The sequence below is a fragment of the Nyctibius grandis genome, chromosome 4, assembly GCF_013368605.1.
Source record: "Nyctibius grandis isolate bNycGra1 chromosome 4, bNycGra1.pri, whole genome shotgun sequence".
Taxonomy (NCBI): domain Eukaryota; kingdom Metazoa; phylum Chordata; class Aves; order Nyctibiiformes; family Nyctibiidae; genus Nyctibius; species Nyctibius grandis.
The window spans coordinates 36,832,007-36,858,842 of NC_090661.1; the positions used below are offsets into that span (position 1 = coordinate 36,832,007).

General features: G+C 36.8%; 1 protein-coding gene across 1 annotated transcript in view; it reads left to right on the forward strand.

Moving 5' to 3' along the window:
- The first annotated feature begins 2,728 nt into the window (after nucleotides 1-2,728).
- The window catches only part of FMN1 (formin 1), a 153,880-nt gene continuing 129,772 nt past the window's right edge, over nucleotides 2,729-26,836 (forward strand). The window contains exons 1-4 of the mRNA XM_068397364.1: nucleotides 2,729-4,120; nucleotides 6,207-6,324; nucleotides 15,737-15,769; nucleotides 26,233-26,294. Coding sequence (XP_068253465.1) covers nucleotides 2,729-4,120; nucleotides 6,207-6,324; nucleotides 15,737-15,769; nucleotides 26,233-26,294 — 1,605 coding nt within the window. The remainder of the gene's footprint in view (nucleotides 4,121-6,206; nucleotides 6,325-15,736; nucleotides 15,770-26,232; nucleotides 26,295-26,836) is intronic.

The following is a 26,836-nucleotide window of genomic DNA, read 5'->3' on the forward strand; positions in this document are numbered from 1 at the left end:
ATGGTTTTCCTGCTCTTAAGTCCACTTTTAAACTAAACTTTTCATACGTACTACTGAAATCTTGAATAGTTAGATAGCAGCTATTTTCAGTAACCTGCCTATGTACAATATTCCTAGGACTGTTACAGCTTGCTGACCGTAGATTATTACAAAGAAGTTTTGTTCTAAGTGTGGGTTGCCATTAATATAAACAGATAAATAAATATTTTGGCATAATCTGTGTAAGTATGTTTAGTTTAAAGGGTACCATGAAGTTGTTCATATAGGTATATTTCTTGTTAGTGACCAACAAAACTGTTCTTTAAAAATACAATTTAATGTTTATCCACCATAAGTTAACCAAACCCCAAATTAATAGGTACATAAATAAATAAGCAAGGCATAACCATAGAAATTATCAAGACAATGAACGATTAGTCCTGTGGTTGAACATAAAAATAGATGTAAATTTAAATGTAGAAAACTTTGGTTCAGTAGGGTCACTTTGTCCCAGTTATTTTGTCATACAATTAAATTTAGAATTGCTGTAGATTTGCCTTCAAGAAATCTTGTCTTAGGGGAAATCACCAGTGGTGAGGTAGCTGCCTTCCACTTGTTTTATTAACCCTGGGATTATAAGAGTAGGTGGGCACAGGGAGTGATAAAGACTCTGTGTCACTTTCCTTAAGAGCTTCCTTTTGTGACTTTAATCTGTATTAATCCTAGAAAAACAGGGGAGCCATGACCTGTCGGTCATTTCTGTCCTTGGCACCTGATGTTTAAGCACAGTGGAGAAGCAAGGCCGGAGCTTGCTACAGGAAATGGCTGGCAGTAAGGCAGAAGATGTTGTTCTGTGTTAAATCACAGATAAAGATGGGAATGATTCCAGTGCCCTTTGCCTATAGCATGCATGCAACCCTGTAATCGAAAAGGTGTCTGTAAACTTCATCTAAGACCTTTGTATTATAATCTGATTTTTGGGAAACTTTCTTCCTGCAGTACATATCAATGACTTTTGCTGTTGACTTTATGATCTTTTATAGTATATTGAAAAGGTAAACACATGCATTTTGTATGGTCTACGTTTTTAAACATTAAACCGAAAGTTAAGTGTGTTGGGATACTTTGTTTTTGCTTGTTGTCTGTAATACTCAGCTTTTCAGTAAATGTTTTGCAGTAATTTGACACAGTGATGTGATCTGCAGCTGATTTCCCTGTGAAGGACAGCAGTTTTCCCCGTGTTGCTTGTTAAAGATTACTCATCACAGCTAAATGGCTGACCGTAGAATGACCCTCTAATTGGGTGCAAAAAAAAGAATAGTATCTTTGAATTTCTAAGGTACCAATATGGAAATTTGACTAAATAAACTTCTTAAAGGCCAGGGAATAAGAAGATTGTAAATTCCTGCAGATTTGCAGTCTCTGTAGTCCCAAAAATAAGAAAAGGAACAAAAGTGGACTTTTGACTGGAACCTGACCTAAATGTTACTGACTTTCTGAATATCAAAGGTACTTAAGAGTATTTTGTACTTTCTTTATACGTGTGTTATGAAAAAAATATATAGTATGCCTGATAGCTTCTGTTAATATTGAGTTATACAGTCTTGAAGATTTCTTTCAAGTGTTTTTTCCAGTAAAAAAAAATAAAGCAAATCTCACACATATAGCATTATCGTAAAAATATATAGAGATGAAAGTTGTCAAAAAATAAATCAGCAGAGATTGTTCTGGATTGAAATAATCCCAGTTTGGGTGCAGTGCAGATGGACAGCCTGCCTGCTTTCTAAACAGTTAACTTGGCATTCCTGAGGGCTGGCTGTTGACCCTGCCCACCCGAGCGGCTCCTAGTCACTGGGTGTGGCGAAAGCCTGCGATAAGTACCTGTGTACAGTTCACAGAAATAGCTGCGCAGAGTTAGGACAGTAGTAATATGAAACCAGTCTTGTTGGTTTTTGTTCATGGCCCTGGAGGCTGAAATCTGCATTCCAGATGAAACCTGCAGCAAATCGGAAGAGAGCCTCTTTTTTTCCTTCTTTCAAGGGCGCTCACCGGAGTTCGCTCTGGTCGGCCGGGAACTGGGGACTCTGCACAGGCTCCGGGCAGTGGCATTGGAAGCTTCAGATTTGTTACTTCAGGTTTCCATTTGATATTTTTTGGTGATTATGGATTTACAAAAGGAGATTTTTATCAAAGTGGAAAGACTACGCAAAAGAATCCATCAGGAATTTTCTGCTGAAAACCACTCACAGCTCTTGTACTGGGATAAGGAAGTAGCAAACTGCAAATGCGCCCAGTTCTGTTCAGGAGGCTTGTTTATATAGCTGCACTGCACTTTTTAGCACGTAGGAAGTTGTGTGCAGCCAGTAGGATTGCAGGAGTCCCAGCAGGAACCATTGGTCGAATTTTCGACCGAGATTAGTGCGCTGGCATGTTTGCTGTGAAAAAAAGCCCTTTGTGTAAAGGAACAACTTACCGACGCTGCTGAGAACTTTGTTACGGTGGGTCTTTTTCCTGCTCCTGAAGTAGAGTCTGGCGGCCTGACGGACACTTTGGCTGCTGTCTGCAGCGCTGGGAGTGGAAGGAGGGGCAGGGTGACCTGGGGGAGGCCGGCTGCCTTCGCAGGGCAGGGAGCACTGCCTCTCGCATTGCCTGTAGTGAGTTCAGTCTGCTGTCTGAATGCACGTAGTAAATATTTGCTTAGCAGTTAGTAGCACTGCTAGAAGCAAACCTGTTCTGTACTTCATGCAACATGGAAGAAGAAAATGCAGTGCCTGATTGTAGTGAGCTTTCAGACCCGGAGAATACAACAGAAAGCGAACCTGATCTTTTTGCTACATTTTCTGTGAAAACACTTTTTGGATTTACAACTAAATTGGAATCTACAGCTTCCAAAGAAGAAACAGTGCTTAAATCACTTCAACCTTTGCACACCAATATAAATACTTATGCTAACACCTGGCATGAGAGGAATGATAATGATTGTAATGACGACTCAGAAAATCAGCACGGCATGAATAGTACCAGTGGCCAAGCTGACCCGATGTCTGGCAGGCAAACTGACCTGGAACAGGAGTTAGCTGAACAAAATGAATTACTTCTTCACCATTTAAGGTTTGTACAGACTTCTTTGTCTGAATCTGACGATGATGACAAGGATGCTATTCTCGTACAAGGTACTTTGGTTCATACAACAAGTGATACAGAATCGGACACAGAGAGTAAGGACCTAGACACTGATGAAAACAATACAAGCGAATCTGGGCTAAATAATGCTGTTTTGTCTGCTGAGGCCTTGGACGAAAACAATCAAAATAAGGAAGAGTCAGAATCAGAAGGGCACAGCAACAGTGATGACACTGTGGATACAGATGACATTGAGTTACACCCACCAGTTTCTAAGCAGCTCACAGAAGAGCTGGATGGTATTCTGGAGCATGACTCCAATGGAAAAGGCAAAATGTTAATGGATGAGCAGTTCAATCGCTTGCTTGCTGCAGGGGAATGCCCTCAAGAACTTCCAGGTGAAGAACAAAGACCTTCATCTGATAATACACCGCTCCAAAAAACAGCACTGGCTGAAAAGACGTTCCAGCTGCCCGCTTTCTTTAGTGGACTACGTGTGAGGAAAAAGGGACTAACCACAGAGGATGGGGAAACTGTTACAGAAATTAAACCAAGGGAGAATGATTTAGCTTTGCTTAAATTACGACAGCCTGTTAAGAAATCCAGTATTACGTCAGGTTTGACCACTAAAAAGAAATCAGCTGAACCTAAAGCAAGTCCTACTTTCCTGGAACAACTCTCACACTTGTTAAACATAGACGTCTCCAAGAATGAAGACAGAATCGAGGACTCCGGTGAGGGATCTGAGGAGACCGAGGACAGTGATGAAGCTCAGGAGAACAAAGCCTCTGGCAAAACAGAACCACGATTTCCCTCTGAGGAAATAAAATCAAGCCCTGCTGAATCTGCACTGGATGTCTTTAAAGCTTTGTTCACACGGCCTCCCAAAAAAGAAACAACTGCAGATACTTCAGAGCTGGAAGCCATAAAACGCAAAATGAGGAATGAAAAAGAGTCCCTGAAAGCTGTATTTGAAAGGTCAAAATCAAAACCTGGGGATGGACCATCAGACAAATCTGTAGGTTGAATTACTTTTTTTTCCTAAGATCTGAAGTAGATGGATAAAAAATAATTTCTTTAAAAATTATTGGTGGGGTCTTAAGGTCAAAATGTCAGGATTTTCCTCTTCTTTTGTCAATCTCAAATTTTGGATTCCCAACTGAAGAAATCTTGGGGCTAATTTTCCAAAATTCTTGATCATCTGCAGTTGTAGCAGAGTTCAGTGAGAACTGATGATAGTCACAGACTTTCAATTAGAAGTGAGAACTTAAAAATCAGTTTCTGATTTTAAAAGATCAATACAAACCAGTTGCCTGTATGTGAAGTATGGCTTTAAATCAGTTTGGTGCTGCAAATATTTACTGTAGTATTATTTAATAGTCTCTCAATCTCATTTTGTTTTCTTTCATTGAGTTTTTTATTTTTAAAAGTAATATTTCATTTTACCTTTAGGAGTAATTCTATGATAAGAGCTGATAGAAGAAGTTATAGATGTTTTTCGACTTGGTTTGTCCAAAACAGAATTTAAAAGTAATTTTTTTCTTATTTACATACATATATCTGGCTTTGCAAATATTGATAAGCATTTAACCTTATCTGAGTATAACTTAGTGATTCCAATTACACTACTCAAGTTATGGCTTAATATAATCATTTGCAAGGTTAATATTCTTATGCATATGGAGATCTATTTAGTATACTTTTAAGAAATGGGAAAAAAAATCTGTGCTAAGTTTTCACAGAACCATAATGATAAATGAATTTGAGTGTGATTTGAACTCTTGAATTAAATGAGTAACCCTTGGGTTGGCAATTCCCCAACCCAAAATTCTTACAGCTACATCTTTGGCAGATATAGTCAGTTCAGAAGATTGTTCTTCTGGCTAAAGAGGGAATTATCTGAATGATTAAATTTGCAGGATTGGACCCTAAACCTGAAGCTACTTAATTTGCTGTGTTGGTTGTACTCCCTTTCAAATTTTTATTCTTACATAAAATTTAAAACTTTTAAAAAATCTTGACTGACACCTGGGTAGACCGATAATACCAGTTTGTAGTAAATTACCTATGGGGAGGAGAATAGAGTTGGCCATGGCATGTACAGCAATTGCAGTTGGAGTGCACCCTTCCCATTCCTGGGTTGCTTCTTCCTGCTTACACCATTCCCTGTACTGTGCTGCCGTAAGCATTTCTGTGGCTCACAACAAACCTATTTGGGAAGCTGTAATCACTCACGGTGCGGGAGGAAGCACAGGAGTCAGCAGGAGTGGCTTTTATAAATGTCTGCTTAACGTCCAGTCTAGTACAAATGTACATTTTCTCAGGGCAAAGCCAGAGTGAAAGGGTCTTGCTTTTCCTTTTTTTTTGCTCATGTGGGCCATTTATGGGGCCACTTTCATATAGGGTTTTGCTGGTGCTGCAGTTGTGGCTACGCAATTACTCATAGTAGCATGTTGTAAATCAGATTACAGAAATGTTAGAGATGCAAAAAAAAACCCACAAAAACGTAAACCTCTAAAAGAATACTTGTTTAGTGGGGTTTTTTTTCCCAATTTAAAGGGTTATTTTAGCATTCCAGTTGATAGTGCAGTCCCATTAACAGCTGCAGTAGCACTTTGATGTGGCAATATTACGTGGTATGTGGACTGAGCAAGCTGCTGGGGGTGGGGCAGGAATTCCATAAACTAGCTCTGCTTCCAGAAAATTATATTGTCAAATGATGTCTTAGGTGAATCCTACTAATGTTTACTTGTAAGAGGAGCACAGATGGGTCTTTTCACTCTGGAAAAAAAAAGTTAGAGGAAAAAAACCTAGTGTTCTTGACCACCTCTGTGGTTCACCAAAGGACAGGCAGCTTTCCACACAGATGTGAACAGTTTCAACAATCATTGTATGTCACATGCATTATGTTATTTTCCTCCTCAAAATTATTTTTCTACACTGATTTCTTTGTATCCGTTCCAACCAGCTGAGCACTTTTTCAATCAGTAGAATGAGGCAGATAACCATTCTGAAGTACACAAGTAGAGCTGAGCATGGCGGTTGCTGTTTTGGAATTAATTGATACTGCAGACTTTAATTTTTTTCTTGCGTAATTTTAACAGCCTGACCTGAGTCCCTCAGAGCAAGATGACAAGACTCCAGGGAGACTCCAGACTGTCTGGCCGCCACCAAAAGCAAAGCACGAAGAAGTAAAAGTAGGATTAAAGTACACAGAAGCAGGTAAAACAAAGTGGTGAAGCATTTGCAGAAATTAGTTTCTGACATTTTTAATCTTGTTTAATACAGAGATGGTGATAAGTCACAGTATTTTCTTATCTGGAAAAACAGACCTTATGTTTTGGGTGTGTTGTTTACTGGTACTTGTTAAGCATCTGATTTTTAAATGTAAATGGCTAAATCTGTGTTGAAATCTAAAGGCTTGCTTGTACAAATTCATGAGGAAAGAAGTAGTTTTTTTGATAAATTAGGTTATCCATTTCTAATGGGATTCTGTTCAAATGAGCGACAGAATAAAGAACGAATTAAAACCTGACTTCCTTTCCCATTGCCTTAGAAGGCAGGGGCAGGGGGGCAGTGACCTGCCAGACTCTACTCTGGCTGCAGATTTTCTACAGGTAGTGTCTGGAATAGAAGTAACGAATACCATTATTGCAACATGTGTATAAATGGACAAATTCTCATATCCACTCAGATCACTTTTTAGCTAGCCATGTATATTGTCCTATACAAATGTATGAAATGGTATGTCTGTAGCGCAATGCTAACTTGTTTTCAGATAAGCTTTCCACGGAAAAATATTTCTTAATTTTTTGTTATTTAGATAAATACTTACATAACATATTAACAAGGGAAAAAGTTATTATTGTAGGCATCATAACTCTGTTTCAAGCTGGTATGCTTAAATATAAAACAGGAAGTCCTTGTTACTCAGAAATTAGTCATAAACTGTGGAAATGTCTGAAATATCGAAATGAAAGGCATTAGACCATCTGTTCTTTGTGTACCTGGAGATTTTAGAAAATGCCACCTAGAAAGGATTCAGTGAAATTAAAAACCAAACTTCTATACTACCTTGCTGTGAGAAAGTATACAGTGTAATGCTGTATGGTTCTTTCCGATTCCAGTGGATATCCATATGGCCTTGTATATGAGAAAGAATAAATAGGAGTAGTGGATCTACTGCTTTGTATTGTTTAGTGTATCACTTCTTTCTCCCTCTTTCCTCAGTTTTCTCTGCTTTAATCTTCCTTTTTTTGTAAAGTGGGCATGATACTGGAAGCATAAAAGCTGCTGGAAGATTCAGAAAACTTGGTTTTGACATGAACAACATGATTCTAATACAGACAGAATTGAATTTACAGTGCATCTGATAGGTCTGAGGTGTGGGAGTCTATCACTAGATGGCCAGGACAGGTATTCAGTTGTTGACAAGGAGTGCTGCAGGCTCTTTCTGTTACTCTTAGATTCTTATTATAGGCTATATGCTTGCCGTATTTAATTTTACCCAAATAAATATTTTTTCTCCTAATGACTGTAATCATCTGTGGCAGAAACATATGCTGAAATAAAGAAAGGAAAGGAAACTGAATTAACAAAAGCTCCAGATTCTATTACTTGTAAAGAAATTAGGTCATGCTTTCCTGAAATTTGAATAGGAAGGACAGACTGGCTTAGAGCCCATGTAAATTGTTACTCTTTTGTTACTGTGATATTTTGGGTGGCAGTGTCATCAACATGCTGATGGTTAGTTTGCTAAGTCAAATTTTTTATACAGACCAGATTCTGCAGTTCATTAGTTACTCCAGTGTCTGGCAGAGAGAGGGATTTGAATGAAAACAAACTGCTGGTGTTTGAGCTAGGATGAGACAGAAGCAGTGCTTTTAAAGGAAACCAGCAAAGACTATATTTGCAACACATGTTAAGAGTGCAGTAGAGTTATAGGTGTACCTCAGTGATTAGCAGGTTTGTATTTCTTTCAGCTGTTCATAGATGCCAAGAAAGCAGTTGTGGCAGCAAAGACACTGCAAGCAGTTGTAAGTTGCATATGATGGATCAGTTATATCTGTTTTTCTGAGTACTAGGCTGACTGTTTTAAAGCTCTAGGTGCAGGAATGAATTTATGCAGTCTCCTGCAAGTGAAGGAAGGTACTGTTCATGAGTAGTGCTGATAAAATTAAAAAACAGAGTTTATATTCAATGTTGGTCTTATTGCTGGGCAGTGGGGTTTGTGGTTTTTTTAATGAATGTGAAAGTGGCAATACAGCATTACTTCTAAACTCAGTATCTTCTCTCCGACAGTGGTTGGTATCTTCAAAGTGCATGTGTATACTGGTATTGCCCCTCATGCCCCTTCCCATCCAAAATTCCCTCCCAGCCACCAGTACCTTACAACTTCGTATCCAAAAAGTGGGCTGCTTAAATATATGATATTAAGCAGGTTAATGATCACCTTTAAACTCACTGGTCTCAACCTGTCTTAGCATGAAACCCTATTTCTTACCCCAGCGTCTTGTCCTGACAGCTAAGATCAAATGAAAAATTCTTGATTTCAGAATAGAGTACAAAAATTGTGTGTGGCAGGGATGTTTGTGATTCCAGTCTTCCTCCACTGATGTTCCTGAATAGATGATTATCTGTAACATAAAAAATGCTTAAGTGACTCGTTTTAACTTTCAGTTATCGATTTATGTTGGTGTTTAAATTTCTGTGATTAAGAGTTTCATCTACCAAAACAACAGGAATCTATAGACAAACAATAATAGGCTGAATTATTAGGTAAGTATTCATTTAGCATAGCCTTATTTTAGATTTTTTAGCTTTATTTTAGATAAAGACATCTGTTACATGTGTGATCACATCCAAGGATAAATCTGTGAACATAAGTCTTTGTACTTCTAACAGGGTGCAAGAATATGTCCTTATTTTATGAGGTAGCGTAGATTTTTTTCATTTGTCATGAGAAGTTAGTATTTAAAGTAACACTGGAAATTTGAATGTTGGAATACTGTAATCTTTCTCACAATTCTGCACTAAGTCTTTGATTTACTTCCTTCATCACCATGCACTATGACAGCTATGACAAGAAGGTAGGGATATTGAGGGAGAAGATTCCTGGCTTTTTGATCTTTTCTCACCTCCTTGCCATGTTTTTCCTCATTGTTCTTGCTGCCTAGTGGAAGCAAGAAATTCAGGCTTAATTTGGCCTACGCAGCAGACATCACAGTGACTCATATCAGCTTGGAGGAGCAGCTAACTCCCTCCTCAGGCTCGTAGTCTGGCTTGATGTGTGGGAAACCAACTGAAAAGCAAATGGACATAACAAGGAGCACGTGTGTGGGGCTGACTAGGCCTGTTAGGAATATTAGAAGTGAAAGAAGTTAGTGAACAAATACAACTCTGCAACAGGTTTTTTTTATGCCTTTGATAACATCTTGTGTAGTCATAGTATTGTCACTCCCAACACCCGAATCTCGAGTTGTAAATTTTGAATTAAAAGGATGATATTACGATATTTTGGCATATCTTATCTTTTCTTAATCCTTTAATTCCTCTGTTTCCATGGAGCAAGCTGTCAATTGGCTCTCTGTAATTAGCACAAGCTGCTTACATGGTTCTCTAGAGAAACTGGAACTTCTTTGAAGTGTGTCAGTCTAAAACAGTTGAAGTCCAGAAAGTCTGTAAGACGTTACACCAATTATATCCTGGAAGACTAGAAAAAGGGTATTTTAATTTATACCTATATATTTATTCCATGGAAATCTTTCCCGTGTAATCAAAGGCATTTCTGTGCATATTTCTCTAGTCCTAAAGTTCTGTTCTTCTGTTTTCATTAAAAGTTTCTTTTTCTTTTTCCTCCATAACTCTTACAGAGATTTCTCTGATTTTTTTAAGCTTTGAATCTGATGGAAGAGTAGATGTGTCATCCATTACATATGGTGAAAATATCTAGCCAGGTAGAGAAGACAAATTCATGTCTATACTGAGTGAACTCACATGTGATACTAGAACACGTAGAATCCACATATAATGAATGTCTCAGCTGTGCATGTGACTAGGTCAGCATTTGCAGGCTGTCACATCCACAGAGGGAAATTTAGACAGGAGTTCAGCTGCTCAAAAAACTACTTACATTTGAAGAACAGTCTCCACATTAAGGTGGTATAGATATACAGATCCTGTGATTCCTATTAAAAATGAATTTTTAGCAATTAGGATCAATAGTTCTCTCATATATAACAGAGAGAGTTTAGTGTTTTGCTTAAGCAAAAAAGAAATTTAAAAAGTGATGAGAGAAGTATTTGACATTTCTGCTGGAGAAAATGCTAAAAAAAATCAAGTTGAAACAGTAATCCATTTAGTGCTTTTTTCATTATACGTTTTTTGTTAATTCCAGTGTCTGTATTTAACATTAAAAAACCCGATCCTCTCACAGTCTGTCTATTCATCATCCTTAAACCTGCAGTGAAGTAATGCTGTCTCTATGGTGCCACAATTTCTATAACAGTCTCTGATGCTGTAAGTACAATTTTCAGGGTAAATAAGAAAATCAGGAGGTGACTAAGAAAGCTCTTATTAAACAAAAACTGTCTAAGTAAATGACGAATGAAATACGAAATAATCGCAGAAGTTTATTGCCAAGTCTCAAATATATGAAAGCCTTGGTCCCCGATATTCTGGGTTCTTAGTGAGAAAATCACTTTATGGTCATGATGTAAATGGAGAGAATAACCAGCTTATGTGAGAGAAAGAGAGGCATAATGGTCTGAACAAAAAGATGAGAGATAAGTACACGATTTCTTATCTTTCTTTAACATAAACTTCCTTTGTAGCCTTGAACAATTTGTGTTTGTCTCTAAAAAAGACATAACGCTTGATGTTGTAGTGTCCTGAAGGAAGTTGTAACAGTGGCTGCTAACAGTTGGTTTCATCTTAAAATAAAAACATTGCTATTTTTTTTAGTAATTTCAGTTTATTTGATTCCAGTGTGGTATTGGGGGCTTAGTTCTGGGATTCTATTATAAATTTTATTGTAATGAATTAGATGAAGCAGGCCTACAGCAAGCAGGAGGATATGCATTGGTTTGTTACCGAAAATAGTAACCAAGAAAACTCTCCAAACCAAATGATAGTTTAGAAAGCCAACATTGGTTTATTGCAGCGCTGGGTGCATGGGGGATCTCTCCTCCTAGCATGCACACCTAAGAACAAAAGCTTGCCCCTTATATACAATTCCAAGGGAAAAACCCACCCAATTAAAAAAACAACTTATACATAACACATTATGTAATGCATTACGTAATGTCTTTACACATGCGTACTAAATTGGGGAAGGGGTCTTTGGTGGTCTCTGGGGGTCGCTGGTGGTCCCAATCCCTCTTAAATCGTGCTTGTGCACAAGCGTGGTTGAGGCCGCCTTGTTTACAAGTACATGTGTTCCCGAGAAGAAGATATCGTTTTGGACTTATCTCTCCTCTGACACAAGAGATTATGAATCAAGTTAATTTAGACATCACAAAGCTGTTCTTTACAGTTTTGTTTTGTCTTTTGGCCTTACATAATTAGCAGAGACCTTTGTTTATCTAAGAGTAAGTGTAAACAGCATTAATCTTTGTTTACTAGAACCTTGTTATCAATCCCATAAACAAACTTTATCTACAAAACATGTAGATACTTCAGAACCTATTATTATTATTCTATATTATTCTTAGCTAAAAGGAAGATTATTGACAGGAAAGTTTGTTCTGTACAAAGGTAACACAGAGCAAGCCTTTAGAGCCTACTCTGAGGCCTACTCTTGCTAAACTGTTGCTAAATTGAACCGTCTGGTATCAGGTTGAAGACCATGTTTTTGTGATTTAATGGTCACTGATCAATTTGCTGTGACTTCAGAGTGCAGGTGGGCTGTGTAAAGGTTTTGTAAATTATTTTACTATATTTTACTGCATTTATTCTGCAGCATAACAGGTGTATTTGGCCATGTTATTGTCAGTGTTTCATATTCTGATGAATACAGTAGCTTGTTATTGAGAAGCAGAGTTTTTTATTACAAGCCAGCTTGTTGTAGCAGTATTATATTCCTCTAGAGTAACAATGACATTTTCTCCCCTTACTTATGCCAACTAAAACTATAATTTTATGGATTTGGAAGGTATTGGGCATAGCGCTGCTTGGAAATTTATAGTCTCAGACAAATGGGTTGTGCATGTGCTCATCAATGCAGCAGCCACTTTTCCAGATATCTTGCAGCCCTGTCTGCTAAGATATACTTTGAAAATATTTTTAAAACCCCTCAAAAACAGGCAAGCAACAGGAACTTCCTTTGTTTTTCTCTCCCAACCTCAGCTGATACTATCATTCATACTGTGCCTTTTGAGACGGGAACAAAAAGACATGTACCTGTTAATGCTGAAGATTTGTTGTTAAGATGATTGTGTTCCATTTTCAGCCCTTTTGCTACTGTCTGGAATGACTCCAGGGAGGTTGTGAGACCTTTCCAAGCTTCAGTTTGCCCATCCGTAAAATTGTGATAAAAATCCCGACCTATTTTTCAAGCCAAATTCAATTCCTTTTCTGTTTTTAGGCTACTAGCATTAGATAGAGATGCAGAATGGAAAAGAATACTGACTTCCTAAATTTAAATCTGAAAAAAGTAATACTTATAGTATGGTAACTGTGCCTAAGCCCATGTGATAAAATGTTCATGCCTTCCTATACACTGAGGATTATATTATTAGAAGGTGAGGAGGAAGAAGAGTTATGCTCCACTTTTTCAGTAAAAATCCCTACTTTATTTCCATTATGCATACCAGCTATAGAAATGTAGTAATTTTAGTAGATCTATTTTTTTTGAGTCTGGATGCATATATTGCAGCAGATGCCTGACACGGACATGTTTTACAGTATAGAAAGCCATATCTGGGTGCATGTCCCTTTCCATCTGTCTCCCTTCCTCACATCTTCCGTATTTTCACTGTACCAGAATGTTTAAGGTGCTGAAAATCATTGAAATTTTGGGCTTGGAGGGTTCTTCCTTCCCTTAAAAGTCTAAAAAAAAAAAATTAAGTCGAAGTGAAGGATGTCTGCTCATTTCCCAGTCTGGGTAATTGATGTCCTTATATGTATTGAATTATGGGGATGTAAAAGAGTTCAGGTTCAAAGGGAAGAAAAGAAAGGAGGACAGATAGGAGTAGATGGAATGGGGCGAGGGAAGAAGGATTAGAATAATGTGTCAAAACTACATTCAGTATGGTTTTAGCCAATCCCCTATCCCTAAAAAACAGGTAATTCTAAGGATTTCTTTAAGCACAATCTATTTGAATTTCCTAGTTCTAAAAGGATGCTTAAATGCAAAACTTGTTCAAAATGGTGTTAAGGAAGTTTAAGAAAGTCTGTCTGTCAACTTTTTATAAACTTAAGCTTTAGGCTTTCACTGACCAGTCCTCTTGTAAAAAATGTGTAAGCCACAATTTGTTTACTTCATATGTTGCATTCCTGTAGCGTTTCAAATAAATGTCTGTATTTCTCCCAGTGTTACTTCTTCTGTGTGAAAATTATGCTTTATAAACAGCATTCCAAGACTGAACAAATAGCATGTTTTGAAAGTTGCTCTTGACTATGTTTATTGGAAGAAAAGCCTGAAGATTTCAGGCTGTAGCCTGAAAAAGTTTATTTAATTAATTTCAGGAGTTGGACTCGATGATCCTTGTGGGTCCCTTCCAACTCAGGACGTTCTATGATTCTATGATTCTATGATCAATGCACTTGTAAAAATAAATGTATAAACAATAAAAAGGTGCAGCAGTGGTGAGTAGATTCCATTCTGACACCTGGTGGTTAAAGGGGAAAACTACATGGGGAAATATTGGAGGAAACAGACTATAGTAAAAGGGAATATTAAAAATGATGTGACCAAGGGTAACCAAGGAGGGAGAAAAGATTAAGAAACCCTCACTATACTGAAATTTAATGAATCAGCTCAATTAAAAGTTAATGATTTCCTTTATGCTACAGGGTGTGGTACATCTTAAGAGAGGTAGATTGCACTCAAGTTTTCCAGCTTTTGTTCTCTAATTACTTTTAAATTGTGTTAACATTATTTTGCATGTTTCCACATACTGAGTTTAATATGAAAGTTTTTTTTACAAAAATGAATGTACTGACCAGAAGTGGCTATATACGTCATTTATCTTCAAAGCTTCTGCTTTCTACTTGAAGTTTTGAGATCATGGCAGAGAATGTTCCTAAATTGCTTATGTAAAGCTTGAGGAGTAATTCATTTATTTGAGATGTGAGTTATGGAGATTTCTGTGGGAAAGGTTTTCGTACAAGGTTTTATTTAAAATTATTCAAGTAGGTAAGTTGTTTTATTATCAAAGAAGAATAGGTAATTTTTGCACAGCATAGTTTTGAACATAAATAGAATAATACTGAATAATATTCAAGTGTGTATACTTGCTTTTTGCACCAGTTTTGGAGAACAAAAATTGCCATTCGAAACATTGTGACCCACTGTATCCAGTATTCCCAAAGTCGTAGGTTAAATTTTCAGGTCACCAGATTTACCAGTGAACGCTTGTACCTTTTCTTTTAGAAATGGTGATAAACAGTGCAGCTTGCTTAGTATTGTGACAGAGGTTTACATGAGCATGTATTGTGTATATTTGTAAATGTTATTGCTGCTCTGTATTCAGATATTTTCTGTGTGGTTATTCAACTGAACATATGTTAAGCATTTGCATAAATCACATAGGTTGTCCAAAACATCCAGATTTTATTTCGCGTTTGGTTTTCTATGCATGAAGGAAAAACATGCATGCTATAGTGTATATTTTCTTTACAAAACAGTGAAGCATGCCTTGTACTTTACTAATCATTATATCTTATATGCTTTATTTCTACCACCCAGTGGCATATGTCATACATTGGCCACTGTTATTGCAGTCTATAATTTTTTTTAAAAGTGCATGTTTTAGAAACAACTTAAAAAGCAAAACAAGGAATTCTTGAAAGCACTCCCACCCCAAACTTGTGTCTTCTAATCAGATTGTATGGAATAAATCTATCATAAGAGGCTAAGCTTTCTGATCTGCATTGCTCTCCTTGCCTTACCAAGCAATGTGAAAAGACAATAATGAGTGAGCACCATTGTTATTTCCAATTAAAAATCTTGAGGAATGAAAAAAATAGATTATTTAATCATTCTACAGTGTGCAATATGCAATTCCATGTATATATCGAGCTAAGAGCTTTATAGAGATATTTGCAAGTTTGTTTCCATTGTAAGTGTTACTACATGGGGCCTATGGTTAACTAAGGAATGTCCATGGGATTTTTTACATGGTAGTAATTTATTTAAATACTTGCTATTTGGTTTTGATTTTATTTGATGGATAGTGCTAATATCTAGGAACTCTTAAGAAATTAAGCAACTCATAAACAGTTGGTAATTTTTTTCAAGACAAAAAGATATAAATGTGAGCTGAAAATACTGACTGAGGTATATGTCTGTAGTAACGAATAAAAAGTGGGGAGTCTGCCAAACTCCCTGCTAGGATACGTATTTATTGAGTGTAAAAATATAAATTCCCTGTGTGAAGCTTAAATCCAATCTTACGTATACTTTTGTCTCTAGCTCACCTAAAGCTTTACAAGGAGGGACCAGCAGGTGGGTGGAACAGTGTAATGTTGTCTGTCTGTGTCTAGTCTTTGGTCTCTTTTGTTATTGAAAAGGCAGTATTTACCTTTCCTTGATGAAATAAAAATGGTAAAGGCAGAGTCTGCTGTACCTACCACTGTTTAGGACTAAAAATTTAATAAAGACTACAGAAGTTCTGTCATATAGATGAGGAACTGTTTTCAGAATTCTAGTTTACGTTACTTCAGTTTCAGTGGCCGCCATCCCACTGAAGTGAGTGGAACTTAGGTTGATTTCTGTGACTTTCATATCCATCCCACAATGCTGAGTGTGAAATTTTGCAAAGTTAAGATTTGAAGTCTGATCGGAAGAACATCACAAGTGAGAACTGGTGTATTACTTTCTCTTTTTCTTCTATTTTTTTTTCCCCTCATTTCTCTTGTCTGTGAGCAAACTCCAGGTAAATGTAACCCATTTTAGAGATAAACTAATATGCCTAATAATGGGGCTTTTTATAATCTGACAGTGCTTATTCTAAAAATCTTTGAAGCAAAGACTCTAGGTGTAGTGAAAATTGAACTGGAAAAGTTCTTCTGGAGTTGGTCGGCTATGGTCCTCCGTAGTGAGGTGTATCTTATATAAAACTAAGCTAACAGCTGAATTCAAGCAAAAAGACAAGGTGAAGTGAATTAATAAATGATGAGAAATATTGTAACTGCATACTTTTATTGATTTGAATAAATATTGCATATAAAAAATCGGAACTGAAGCTTTTTGTACAACTAACTTTGCCCTGTTTACTAGTTTAGTACTAGCCAGTTTGGAAGAATTAAAGGGATGATAGCTTTTTATTTTCCATAACCTTGATGTATTTAGACACACACTGGTCCTTATTCAAAACAAGAGCACATTTAACACTGCCAAAGAAACACAATAAAATCCCATTGAAACTGTGTCAGGGCTAATTAGATACTGACTGATAACACTGTTAGCGATGAATCAGTAGAGATGTCTTTTGAAGGAAAAAGAGTTTTTGTTGTGCTTTAAGAAAAGGAATGAACTATATTAACCTGATTTATGGATGTTTATTTCATATATAGCCCCTGCTGTGTCTTTCTGCATTTTCTTGCTCGGTTTTGTATCCCACCAAGAGCAGGACACACAGAGCCCTGGTCATTGTTGGATTTCAAATGAAGCTTAAGGAACTTATTTTGTACAAACTCTCATGACTTGGAAACGCCTTTTAAGCAGCTCTTTTGAATTATCAAATTATTATGGAATGTGTGATAACTAACTGAAGCTGAGCTGGAACTCAGTTTGTTTTAAAAGAGGATTTTCTGATAGTATTCCTCTTTTTTTCTGCAATGACTTGTCACTTCTGCAGTTGCTTCCTGAAGTGACTGACATAACTGACTAAGGCAAAGTGACTGACATAACTGACTAAGGCATGTTTCAAAGCATTTATGTTTTTCCATGTATGTGGAAATGAGAGAAAGCGACATCTTCCGGAGGGCCCTTCTGTGACAGCTGAGATAGCAGGGCGTTTTGGTGGTATTTTAGGTGAAGGCTGACTTGTTTCCTCTGGTGTCATGAAGGTGATGAACCTGTGTACTTTTTATAAATGTGCTGCTTTTTTTTTGATACTGAGTTTATATAATCTATAACTACATAAAGTACTTTGTAATTTTGGTCTGCCTTTTTTGCTAAAATAAATATTTGAATAAAAGCTTCCTAAAGACATTCTCAAATGATGAAATATCAAGTCCCTAGTGATTGAAACACCCTTTCTGAAGAACAAGAAGTTCTTTCTGAGTCCTCTTTTTAGTGTAATGTATTGCCTCAGCATCTCTAGGCTGTCTTCTCCTTTATTTCTGTAAGTTAAAAAACTGCCATTATACTGTCTATGGATGATCATTATTTGTTTATTCATTAAGCAGTTTCCTGTTCTTGTGCTTTTCAAACAACTACAGTATAGCAATCTGATGAGTTAAAACTTTCTAAGGATTAAGATTTATTTTCTTTTTTTTTTATCCTTTCTTTGTAGTTGAGTTAGGAATACTAGATGTTGTTGGTGAATATTCAACGTGATTATTTTACAAGACTTATAAACAAACCTTATGACCAGGATAAACTCTTGATGCGTTATATCACTGAAGAACAAGTTAGTCTTTAATTCTACTATGAAACACCATTTAGATGATGATGCAAGTGGATATCATATTAGAAGAACTAAACCGAAAGGACTTTGAAGCCCTGTCCTATTCCCTTTGAAGTTTCATAATGAGAGTCCACTCATGTTCATTACACCTGCATGAATACTTCTTAGGAAATAAGACAGTGTTCAGACATTTTTGCATTAATTAAAACAACTTATGTAGGAATTTGTTAGAATTTCCCTGCACGTACCATCACTGATCTTAGGGTAGGAAAGTTACATTGTCTGTTTAAACTGTCATTAAGTGGACTTGTGAAGAGTCTGGTCTGACAGACTCATCTCTCCCTGACAATTCAATTGCTAGCATTTCCCATTTCCCTCACTTGAAGCAGGCCCTACCTTACAGGACTCTGGTAGTGGTGTGGAGATCCTAGAAACACTTCGGTATTTAGAGTTACAGGCCACTCATGTGATATAGCGCCTGCTTGGAAACTGGGCAAATGAGCAAACTATTACATTTGCCCATCCCATAAAAATCTCATATTTTTTTCCTCCTTTCCAATGGAACAAATAAGTAAACAACATCTTAGAATTGTTTGTGGAACAGAAAAAGAAATTCCTACCACTCATCTCTACCCTAAAAAGCTGGGGTGCTGAGGTAAAGGAATTCTGGCCTATGCAACTTCTCGAACACAGTAAACAGTATTTACTGATCATACAGATACACGGTTCAGATTTTGAAGGTCGTCTGAATTTGTAACTAAAAACATTAGAGGTGTAATTGTTTGGGGATTCTATGTGTTTTAAAGAAGACAGCTCAAACTAAACCCTCCATTCAATATCCTTAACACCTCGATACTCTAGTTGAACTTTCTCTTTAGAAAGAGACCCACACAGGCCCACAGAAATTAACAGTGTATTGCCTGGAGACCACGTTTGTCCTAGAAGGTCAGGATAAATGCTAAAGCTGAACAGTTGAGGCAGTAAATACTGATGGACTCATTCATATTCAGATATCAAGGGCCTAATAATACTAGAATATGCTGCTGTCTTAGATACTTGGTTTTTATGATTATTAAGGGTAGATTTGAGCAGACCTGTGTTACACATTTTATTTGCAAGGTTAGCTTTGAGGGCCAGAATTTTAGAAAACACAGTGCTGTAAAAATTAGTCCAATATATTGAATATGTTCTCCTTTGTTTCAGATTATTCTGTGTTAAAGTTTAAAGCTCATAAAATACAATAACTATTAAAAAGTATGTGATTTTTCTGTAACTTACATCAGGATAAGCAACCTTTCTCTATTGCCTTACCTTTTTCCTCATATGTAAGTTTTGATATCTGTCAACTTTTTGGGTTCCAGGTGCATTTGTTTTTAAATTGCTATTCAAGAGAACGTGACTAAAACCTTCTGCTGTCATATCTGTACACCCCTAATGTTCTTTAGTGTATTTGTACACTCTTGGCTCCAGCAGATGTATAAATGGTTCTGGGCATTTGTCCACTGTTTCACAATACGTGATACTCTGTTGTTTTCACACAGATGGTCTGTGATTCAATAACGTATTCCATTTCTGCCTTCTTAGAGCATTTTAAGCCCTTTGTTCACCTCTTGTCCATCTTAATTATTCCCCATTTTTAATTGTTTAGTTTTGATTCTTCAGCTTTTCCATTGTGCTTCCACAATAATTCTCTTATCTGTTTACATACTATGTTTGATGCAATTATGGGACACAGCGTTGCTTTGTCCTTGCAGTGGACATCTAGTTAAAACACAATTTTATTTCCTTCTTGCAACCCTTTACTTTGTTGTAGATGTTAATTCCATGCTTTAACTGGAGCATTTCAAATGTTGTAGTACCTTATGATAAAGATCCAGATTTCTTTTCCTGATATACTGATATCTTTTTAGTGAATGTTATCATTATATGACCTGTATTGCCAACATACTTTAAAATCATGAAGCAGACTGACACCAAATCTGGCAGTTAGCTAAGGAAGAATATTATCAGATTTGCACTGGTTCTGTCTTTGCAATGTTAAATGCTAAAATATTTGTTTAAAATCAGATAAAATACTAATTATAAGTAAGTAATTTTTCCTTCAGCTGTCTGTAGGCAGGACCAAACGTAGTATGACTGGAAGTAAAGTTATGATACTTTCTAATATTGGCTATATCTATGGGTGGCAGAATAGGATCACGACATTAGTCTAGTTAATCACTCCAGAAATCGTGGCGCTTTTTTCCCAAGCACCTTGTAAAAAACATACGGTTGGACAAGGACATTTCTAATGTATATGTTACTATCAAATAAAATTTAACAAGCTAATCATTAGGAAAAAGATAAGCCAAAAAAACTATATTAAAATAAAAATCTAGTTGAAAAACTAATGAGAGAACATGTTCCCATCCAGAATAAAAGAGCAGTATATCTATATCCATAAGTTGGTGAATTATAGTTTGACTTCACAAAAAAAAAAAAGAAAAAGGTTATTAAGGGAGTACAAAACTGCCACCCAGTGGAAGTCGCTATTTGCACATTTTCTCAGTGTCCTTCAGATTTCCAAGAAATTAGAGATCTATTTTCTTGTCACCAGAATGTATAATATATTTACTCATTATGGAAATTATTCCAAATTTTCTTGTTTTAATCATACTTATATTTATCTATAGTAGAGAATGTTTCAAACAAACAATACAAAAAAAAAGGACAATTATGATTTTACAAGAGATAACATTTAATGTACAGTGAATATTGGAATGCATATATGGAGCTAGATTTAAAAAAGCTCCATATCGCTCTTGTAATGGGGAGCCCAGAAGTGGGCACAGCACTCCAGGTGTGGCCTCACCAGTGCTGAGTAGAGAGGAAAGATCATCTCCCTTCACCTGCTGGCAAGACTCCTCCTAACACAGCCCAGGGCACTGTTAGCCACCTTTGCTGCAAGGGCACATTGCTGGCTATGTTCAAATTGATGTCCCCCAGGTCCTTTTCTGCAAAGCTGCTTTCTAGCCAGTCAGCCCCCAGCATGTACTGGTGCTTGGGGTTGTTCCTCCCCAGGTGCAGGACTTTGCACTTCCCCTTCTTCAACATCATAAGGCTCCTGACAGCCTGTTCTCCAGCCTGTTGAGGTCTTCCTGAATGGCAGCAAGACCCTCCAGCTTATGAGCCTAGTTTTGTATTGGCAGCAAACTTGCTGAGGGTGCAAACACTCTGCAACTCTACACCCTGCACGCATTCATAAACGAACTGGAAAAGTGACACTTCTGGAAACCATATCAGTTTTTAGTAAGAACTTCAGCTCCTTTTTCCAGCATTCTGCTGCTTTAATTGTCTACAATGATCTTATTGTTCCCAAACCAGATATTTTCTTTTAGTTATGTGGCTATTTTTTCCCCTGTTATGCCTTTAGTGCAGCTTTTCTGTAAAATCGGATTGACTGAATAACCCCCAGGTAAGTACATTGCGTAGTAACTGTTCCCCTGAAAGTGATATGAACAGAACTCTGGAAAAGCTATTTGTTCTAGACCGCAGGCATCTCTTTGTCCTGCTTCTATGTGAAGAGAGGATCTTTGTGGTTTTATGTTGGTGTAAGTTGCACATTGGATGGAAAATACGTATGGCAAGTGCTAGAGGCAGAAAGTATGAATGTAAAGGAGGGAACTGCAAAAAAAGTGGTAGTGGTGGTGCAAGGAAGGGTCATTCTATCATCATTATTGTTCTCATGATAATGAGGTCCAAATAGAGTTTTGGTCTATCTATCTGATAAATCTGTATGGTTAGCAAGACTGCATTAGATACCTGTCTTATCTACCAACTACATCAAAACACTAGAGTAAATGGAAATTTAAGTTTTACAGTAAGGAAATTTTTTTTTACAATTACTAACTGATTTATTTTTCCAACAACAACATGGAAAAGGGAAACCTTGCACTGTCATGTCACTGTATATCTTTAGTTTTCACCGAGGCCTTTATCCAGCTTTCCGTGTACTTTGCCAACTTTCATGTTACTTAAAAAAAAAGTATTTGTGAAACCTTTTTCACTAACTTATTATTTTAAAATACATTGCTAACTACCAGCAGATGTAACAAATATTTGTATTTATTTAAGACTTTATGATGTATATCTGCTTTATCTCACTATCTTAGAAAAAACATCCAGTTTTATGAAAGTTTGCTTTAGCTCAGTGGGTTATAATTATTGACAGAAGGAATCATCAAGTTGCATAAGTAAAGAGTATGCCCAAATGGGCAGCAAATTCCATCACTTGTTAAATTTTTCTTGGGATGGAGTCCTCTCAAAACAAAAGAAGTAGTATTAAATTAGAAGTAGTAAATGAAAATTAAGACTTAGAGCTGGTTGGAGCTCAGTCTATGCAGTGAGATTTTTTACTTTTTTGCTTGTTTGCCTTCTGTAAAGGACTAATATTTTTGATTGTTTTCTCAGTAATGAAATCCTAATTTGCTTGTGGACATTTTTCAGGATAGGAGCACTTGCCATTTGATTTGTATCTGATTTGTTTGTTTCAAACGCCCTTCAGAGTAATATCTGCATTAGGGACAGGTAACTTACTTATGCCCTAGAGCCACTGTCTTCCCGTCAGGCTGTTTGGAGACCAGACAAGTACAGCAGGGTGTTTGTACAGTCAGCCTTCTGTTATCCAGCATAATGAAAGACTTAAAAACCTCAGAAAATACAACCCCCATGACATTACATGAACGAGGGGATGTGCTGGCATGGAATACAGTAAAGAGTCACCTTGTGACACAAGATCAGCTTGGATCTATAAAGCAGGATGTAAAGAAAAGGGAGCCAGGCTCTTTTCAGTGGTGCCCAGTGACAGGACCGGTGTGAGCATACATTGAAACACAGAAGAGTCTGGCTAAACATCAGGAAACACTTTCTCACTGTGAGTGTAACTGAGCACTAGCACAGGTTGCCTAGAGAGGGTGAGGAGGATGGAGATTTGTGGAAGCATTCAAAAGCTGTCTGGGCATGGTCCTGGGCAGCCACCTCTAGGGGGAAGTTGGACCAGATGACCTCCAGAGGTCCCTTCCAACCTCAGCCGTTCTGTGGTTCTGTGATTAGAAGCTTTATTTCCATGTCGGTCTTGAAGGTCCTTAAGGTATTGCAGCACCAGGCAGTGGGAGGTCATACAGTTCAGTTGCAACCTTATATCTCAGCTGGCTCTGAGAACTATCCACATACATTCATGTGTCTTTACTAATAAGGCTGGATGAGTTACCATGATTATGCAAGGATCAGGCTGGCTACACACAGAGCCGTATCAGATTTCTTAAACTCTGGCGTAGTTAATTTGTAACCTAGACAAATCACTCATTGATAATTTAGAGTTTTCAGTATTTCTGGATTGTTTTTGTAGTCTAGATGAATCTGTTTTGTGAGTTAAATGGAATTTAAGAACTCAGGAGTTTATAAAGCGTGACCTATGTTTTTGTTCACAGTACAGTTCCTTCTATTAACGTGTCGTTATTGTTTAGTTTGATGTTGTGATTTTACCATTCTAAGCAGCATCCCAACACCATTGCATAATTAAACTTTATTATTCTGTTGACAGTACGTTCAGAAATTGATTTTTGGAATTATATGGATGTGATTATTCTTTCTAGTCAAATTCTTCAGTGTTTTAATGATTCAGATTGCCATCTCTGTGTGCAGGATATTTTCTTGGGATGTTCCTATCCACGTAGAATTATACTAAATTAAGGTGACTTCACAAAAAAATATGAAATAAATGGACATGAGTTACTTTGTGTTACACAAAACTATAATTGTGATGTGATTTCTTCTTCTTTATGATATCTTACATACAAAAATAAACATTTCCTTGAGAAGAATTAAAAAGATACTTTGCGGGGTATCAACTTCTATCCAATAGTTTCTTCTAATTAAAAAGAAATATAATGGTAGAAAGAAACAGAAGAAGCTTTTATTGTAGAAGGTCAGTTTATTGCATAGTAGACAATCTTTAAATATGTTATAGTGTGTCAATTTATGATACACTTGCTACTACTGCAGTAGCAGTGTTTTAAGTAATGAATTAGGTTTATTAATTCTTATAATCTAGTACTTTCTAAGCATATTTTTTAAGGAATAAGTAAACCATAAAAGAATTGCTACTCTTTATCTTGCCTCTGCTTTAGAACAAATATTAAACAAAGCCATTTCTAGAACTTATTTTGGAGCTTTCAGCTAGGAGAAGTAATGAAAAACACGTGCCAACTTAAATAACTGAGAGTGATGGTATCTTGCAAAATGTCTGTCACAAAATTGACATATACTTAATTTTTAAAAAATTCTTTAACGTTTTATGCTGTGTTAGGTTTCATCCATGAGGGTTCTTCCATCGTTCTCTGACTGCACAAACATTTGTGCCAAGATAAGAAAATAAGCAACAGGGGGTTGGGAATGGGTAGACATGGTGAAAAATCTGCTCTTGGTGCCAGTGCAGGTCTGTGCCAGCATATGTGAACTATGACTCTCTTACCCATATCCCAAAGAATGTTAAGCATTGGGCAATCCCACGCAGAAAGCAGATCTTTTGTTAAGATAGATCTGTAGATATGTATCCTTCTGTTAGCCAAACTAAGAACTGACAATAGCACTTTCAAAGCCTGTTGTTTGCTTCAGTTATCGTGTGAACTTAAAGAGCTCAACTTCAAGTCAGGATGTTCACAAGGTTCATGTCCTGCAAACTGAGTGAGTGCTTAACCAGTTGAGGTGCCAGAAGGGTCACAACTTTTTCTGGGGACCTGAGGCAGCTGTTTTGTTAAGTCCTGTTTAGGTGAATGGATAAGCAGAGCCTGTGTCCAGAGGGAATATCAACCAGTCAAAGGAATTAACAGCAGAAAATCTAGAAGTCCTTAGACCTAACCGGTTGTGATTCTAGCAGAGCAGTCCAGCAATTTTGCCATGCTGGAAAGCTCTAAATAGAGGCCTGTTAGAGAGGAAGGAGGAGTTTAAATAGGTATTACTAGTTGGAATCACCCAAGTTTTTTGTTTTGTGTCTTGCAATATATCAATCCCTTTTCCTTTTGATTTTGTATATCAATTCAGCTGCTTGCATATAGCTTCACCTGTGTTTGAAAAAAGTAGTTCTGCATTAAAAGCTTTATCGTCATACAGAGTGCAGGGTGATGACCAGGCTATCTTTCCTTTCCTCTTTCCTCCATGTGCTCTCAAGAGAAAAAAAAAAAAAAAAAGGAAAAAAAAAGACAAAAGCACTTAAGCACTGGAATATTTTACTGATCTGGTGCTTTGGTCCATGTTTTGATGTTCTAATGCTACTTTATTAGTTCTACTGTTCCAGGGGCCATACAAACCCCTTAGTGTTAGAGAACATCGACAGTAAAATTTAAAGTCTTGTGACTATTTTCATTCCTTGTTTAAATTAGAATTCTATTCCTTTTTCAGTCGAGGAAGCAGAAGCCAAGACAGGGAACTGGAAATACACCTTTGGATGAATTTTGATTCGGAAGAAGATAGGAGTGGGGCTTTGATGGTCTAAGAATGAACTCCAGTTCCTTGTTTAGGAGGGCTGTAGTTTCTGGGCCAATGTCTTACAGAAGACAGGCTTCTCTTAAATCATTACACAGCTGCAATGAAAGGTCTTCTCTTTCTTCATCTGGCCAAATGTAGCCATGGTAGGGATTGAAGGAAACCATAGTATGAGACCCAGTTTCTAGAGGTCCATTTGGTAAATCTCCACCTTAACATTACAGCCATCGCTAAACCTGTGTAATCAATGCCCAGACTCCTCATTTTTTCATTGCTAATTTATATTTCTCTGGCTTAAAGTTTCATGTTGGGTACTTTTCCAGGTCTTCATTTGTATTTATGATTGCTCTTTTATCCAATTTTCCTGTGTATAATGGTCATATGTTTACAGTTCAGTTTAAATCATTGTATTTAATGCATGTTTTTATAGAATTCAGGTGTGTGTGTGCATGCATGTGTATGTCATAATATCCTATCAGCTCTACATTTGTCTGCAAAGCTAAGCAAAACTAAAGTTTCCTCTTGTTATTTCAGTCTGATGTGTCTTCCCCCCATTTTCCCCTCTCAGCATGGAAGACCTCTTTGCTTTATCCTTTGCTCTCAGAACAACCATGGAAAATCTGGTCGTGTGGTCTTAGAAAATAATGCTGATTACTGTGTTCAGATTTTCTTTTCCATCACCATTGTAAAAGGCCTTTTATTTGAGAGCCTACAGCTGCACTCTGGAGCCGGTGGTGCTGTATGAAATATACTATGCTGAAGATGTCACATTGTTTTCTGTCTCTAATGGAATGTACTTTTTTTATTTTTACAGAGTACCAAGCTGCCATTTTGCATTTAAAGAGGGAACACAAAGAAGAAATTGAAACTTTAAAGGTATACTTTTGTAAGGATTTTTTTCTTTCCCTGACTGTAGTGCATTTTACAGATTTAAGTAAGTAGTGCATATACTTTCCATCAAATGTTAAGAATTTATTTGTTTCTTTCTGAAAGTTGTTTTCAGTTGATTGCCAACTCAGTTAAAATTAATCTAGATAAAATCCATACATACACTCATAGATGATGGCAAAAAGCAGTTTTACATGTTTCCCCTTTGTAGTTTTTCTTATTGTTGTTGTACTCTTACATTCTTCCCTCTGTCTCAGCAGTGCAGTACTTTTACATTTGCTTGTTAAGGTAGTGGCATTTAACTATTCACTCTTTCTCAGTGAAACATACTTCTGTAGAAGCAGTTTTCTGTAATTTTAGACTGAAAAATAAGCATTGGTAATTCCATTTGTGAGACTATCTGAAATTTTGTATTGAACACTCTTTATTGATGTCTGGTTTTGTAAGTGTAAACTTGACCAAATGTCTAATTATCAAAATCAGAAATAACAAATTTTAATATTAAAAGTCACTTTCCCTTGGCACGATTG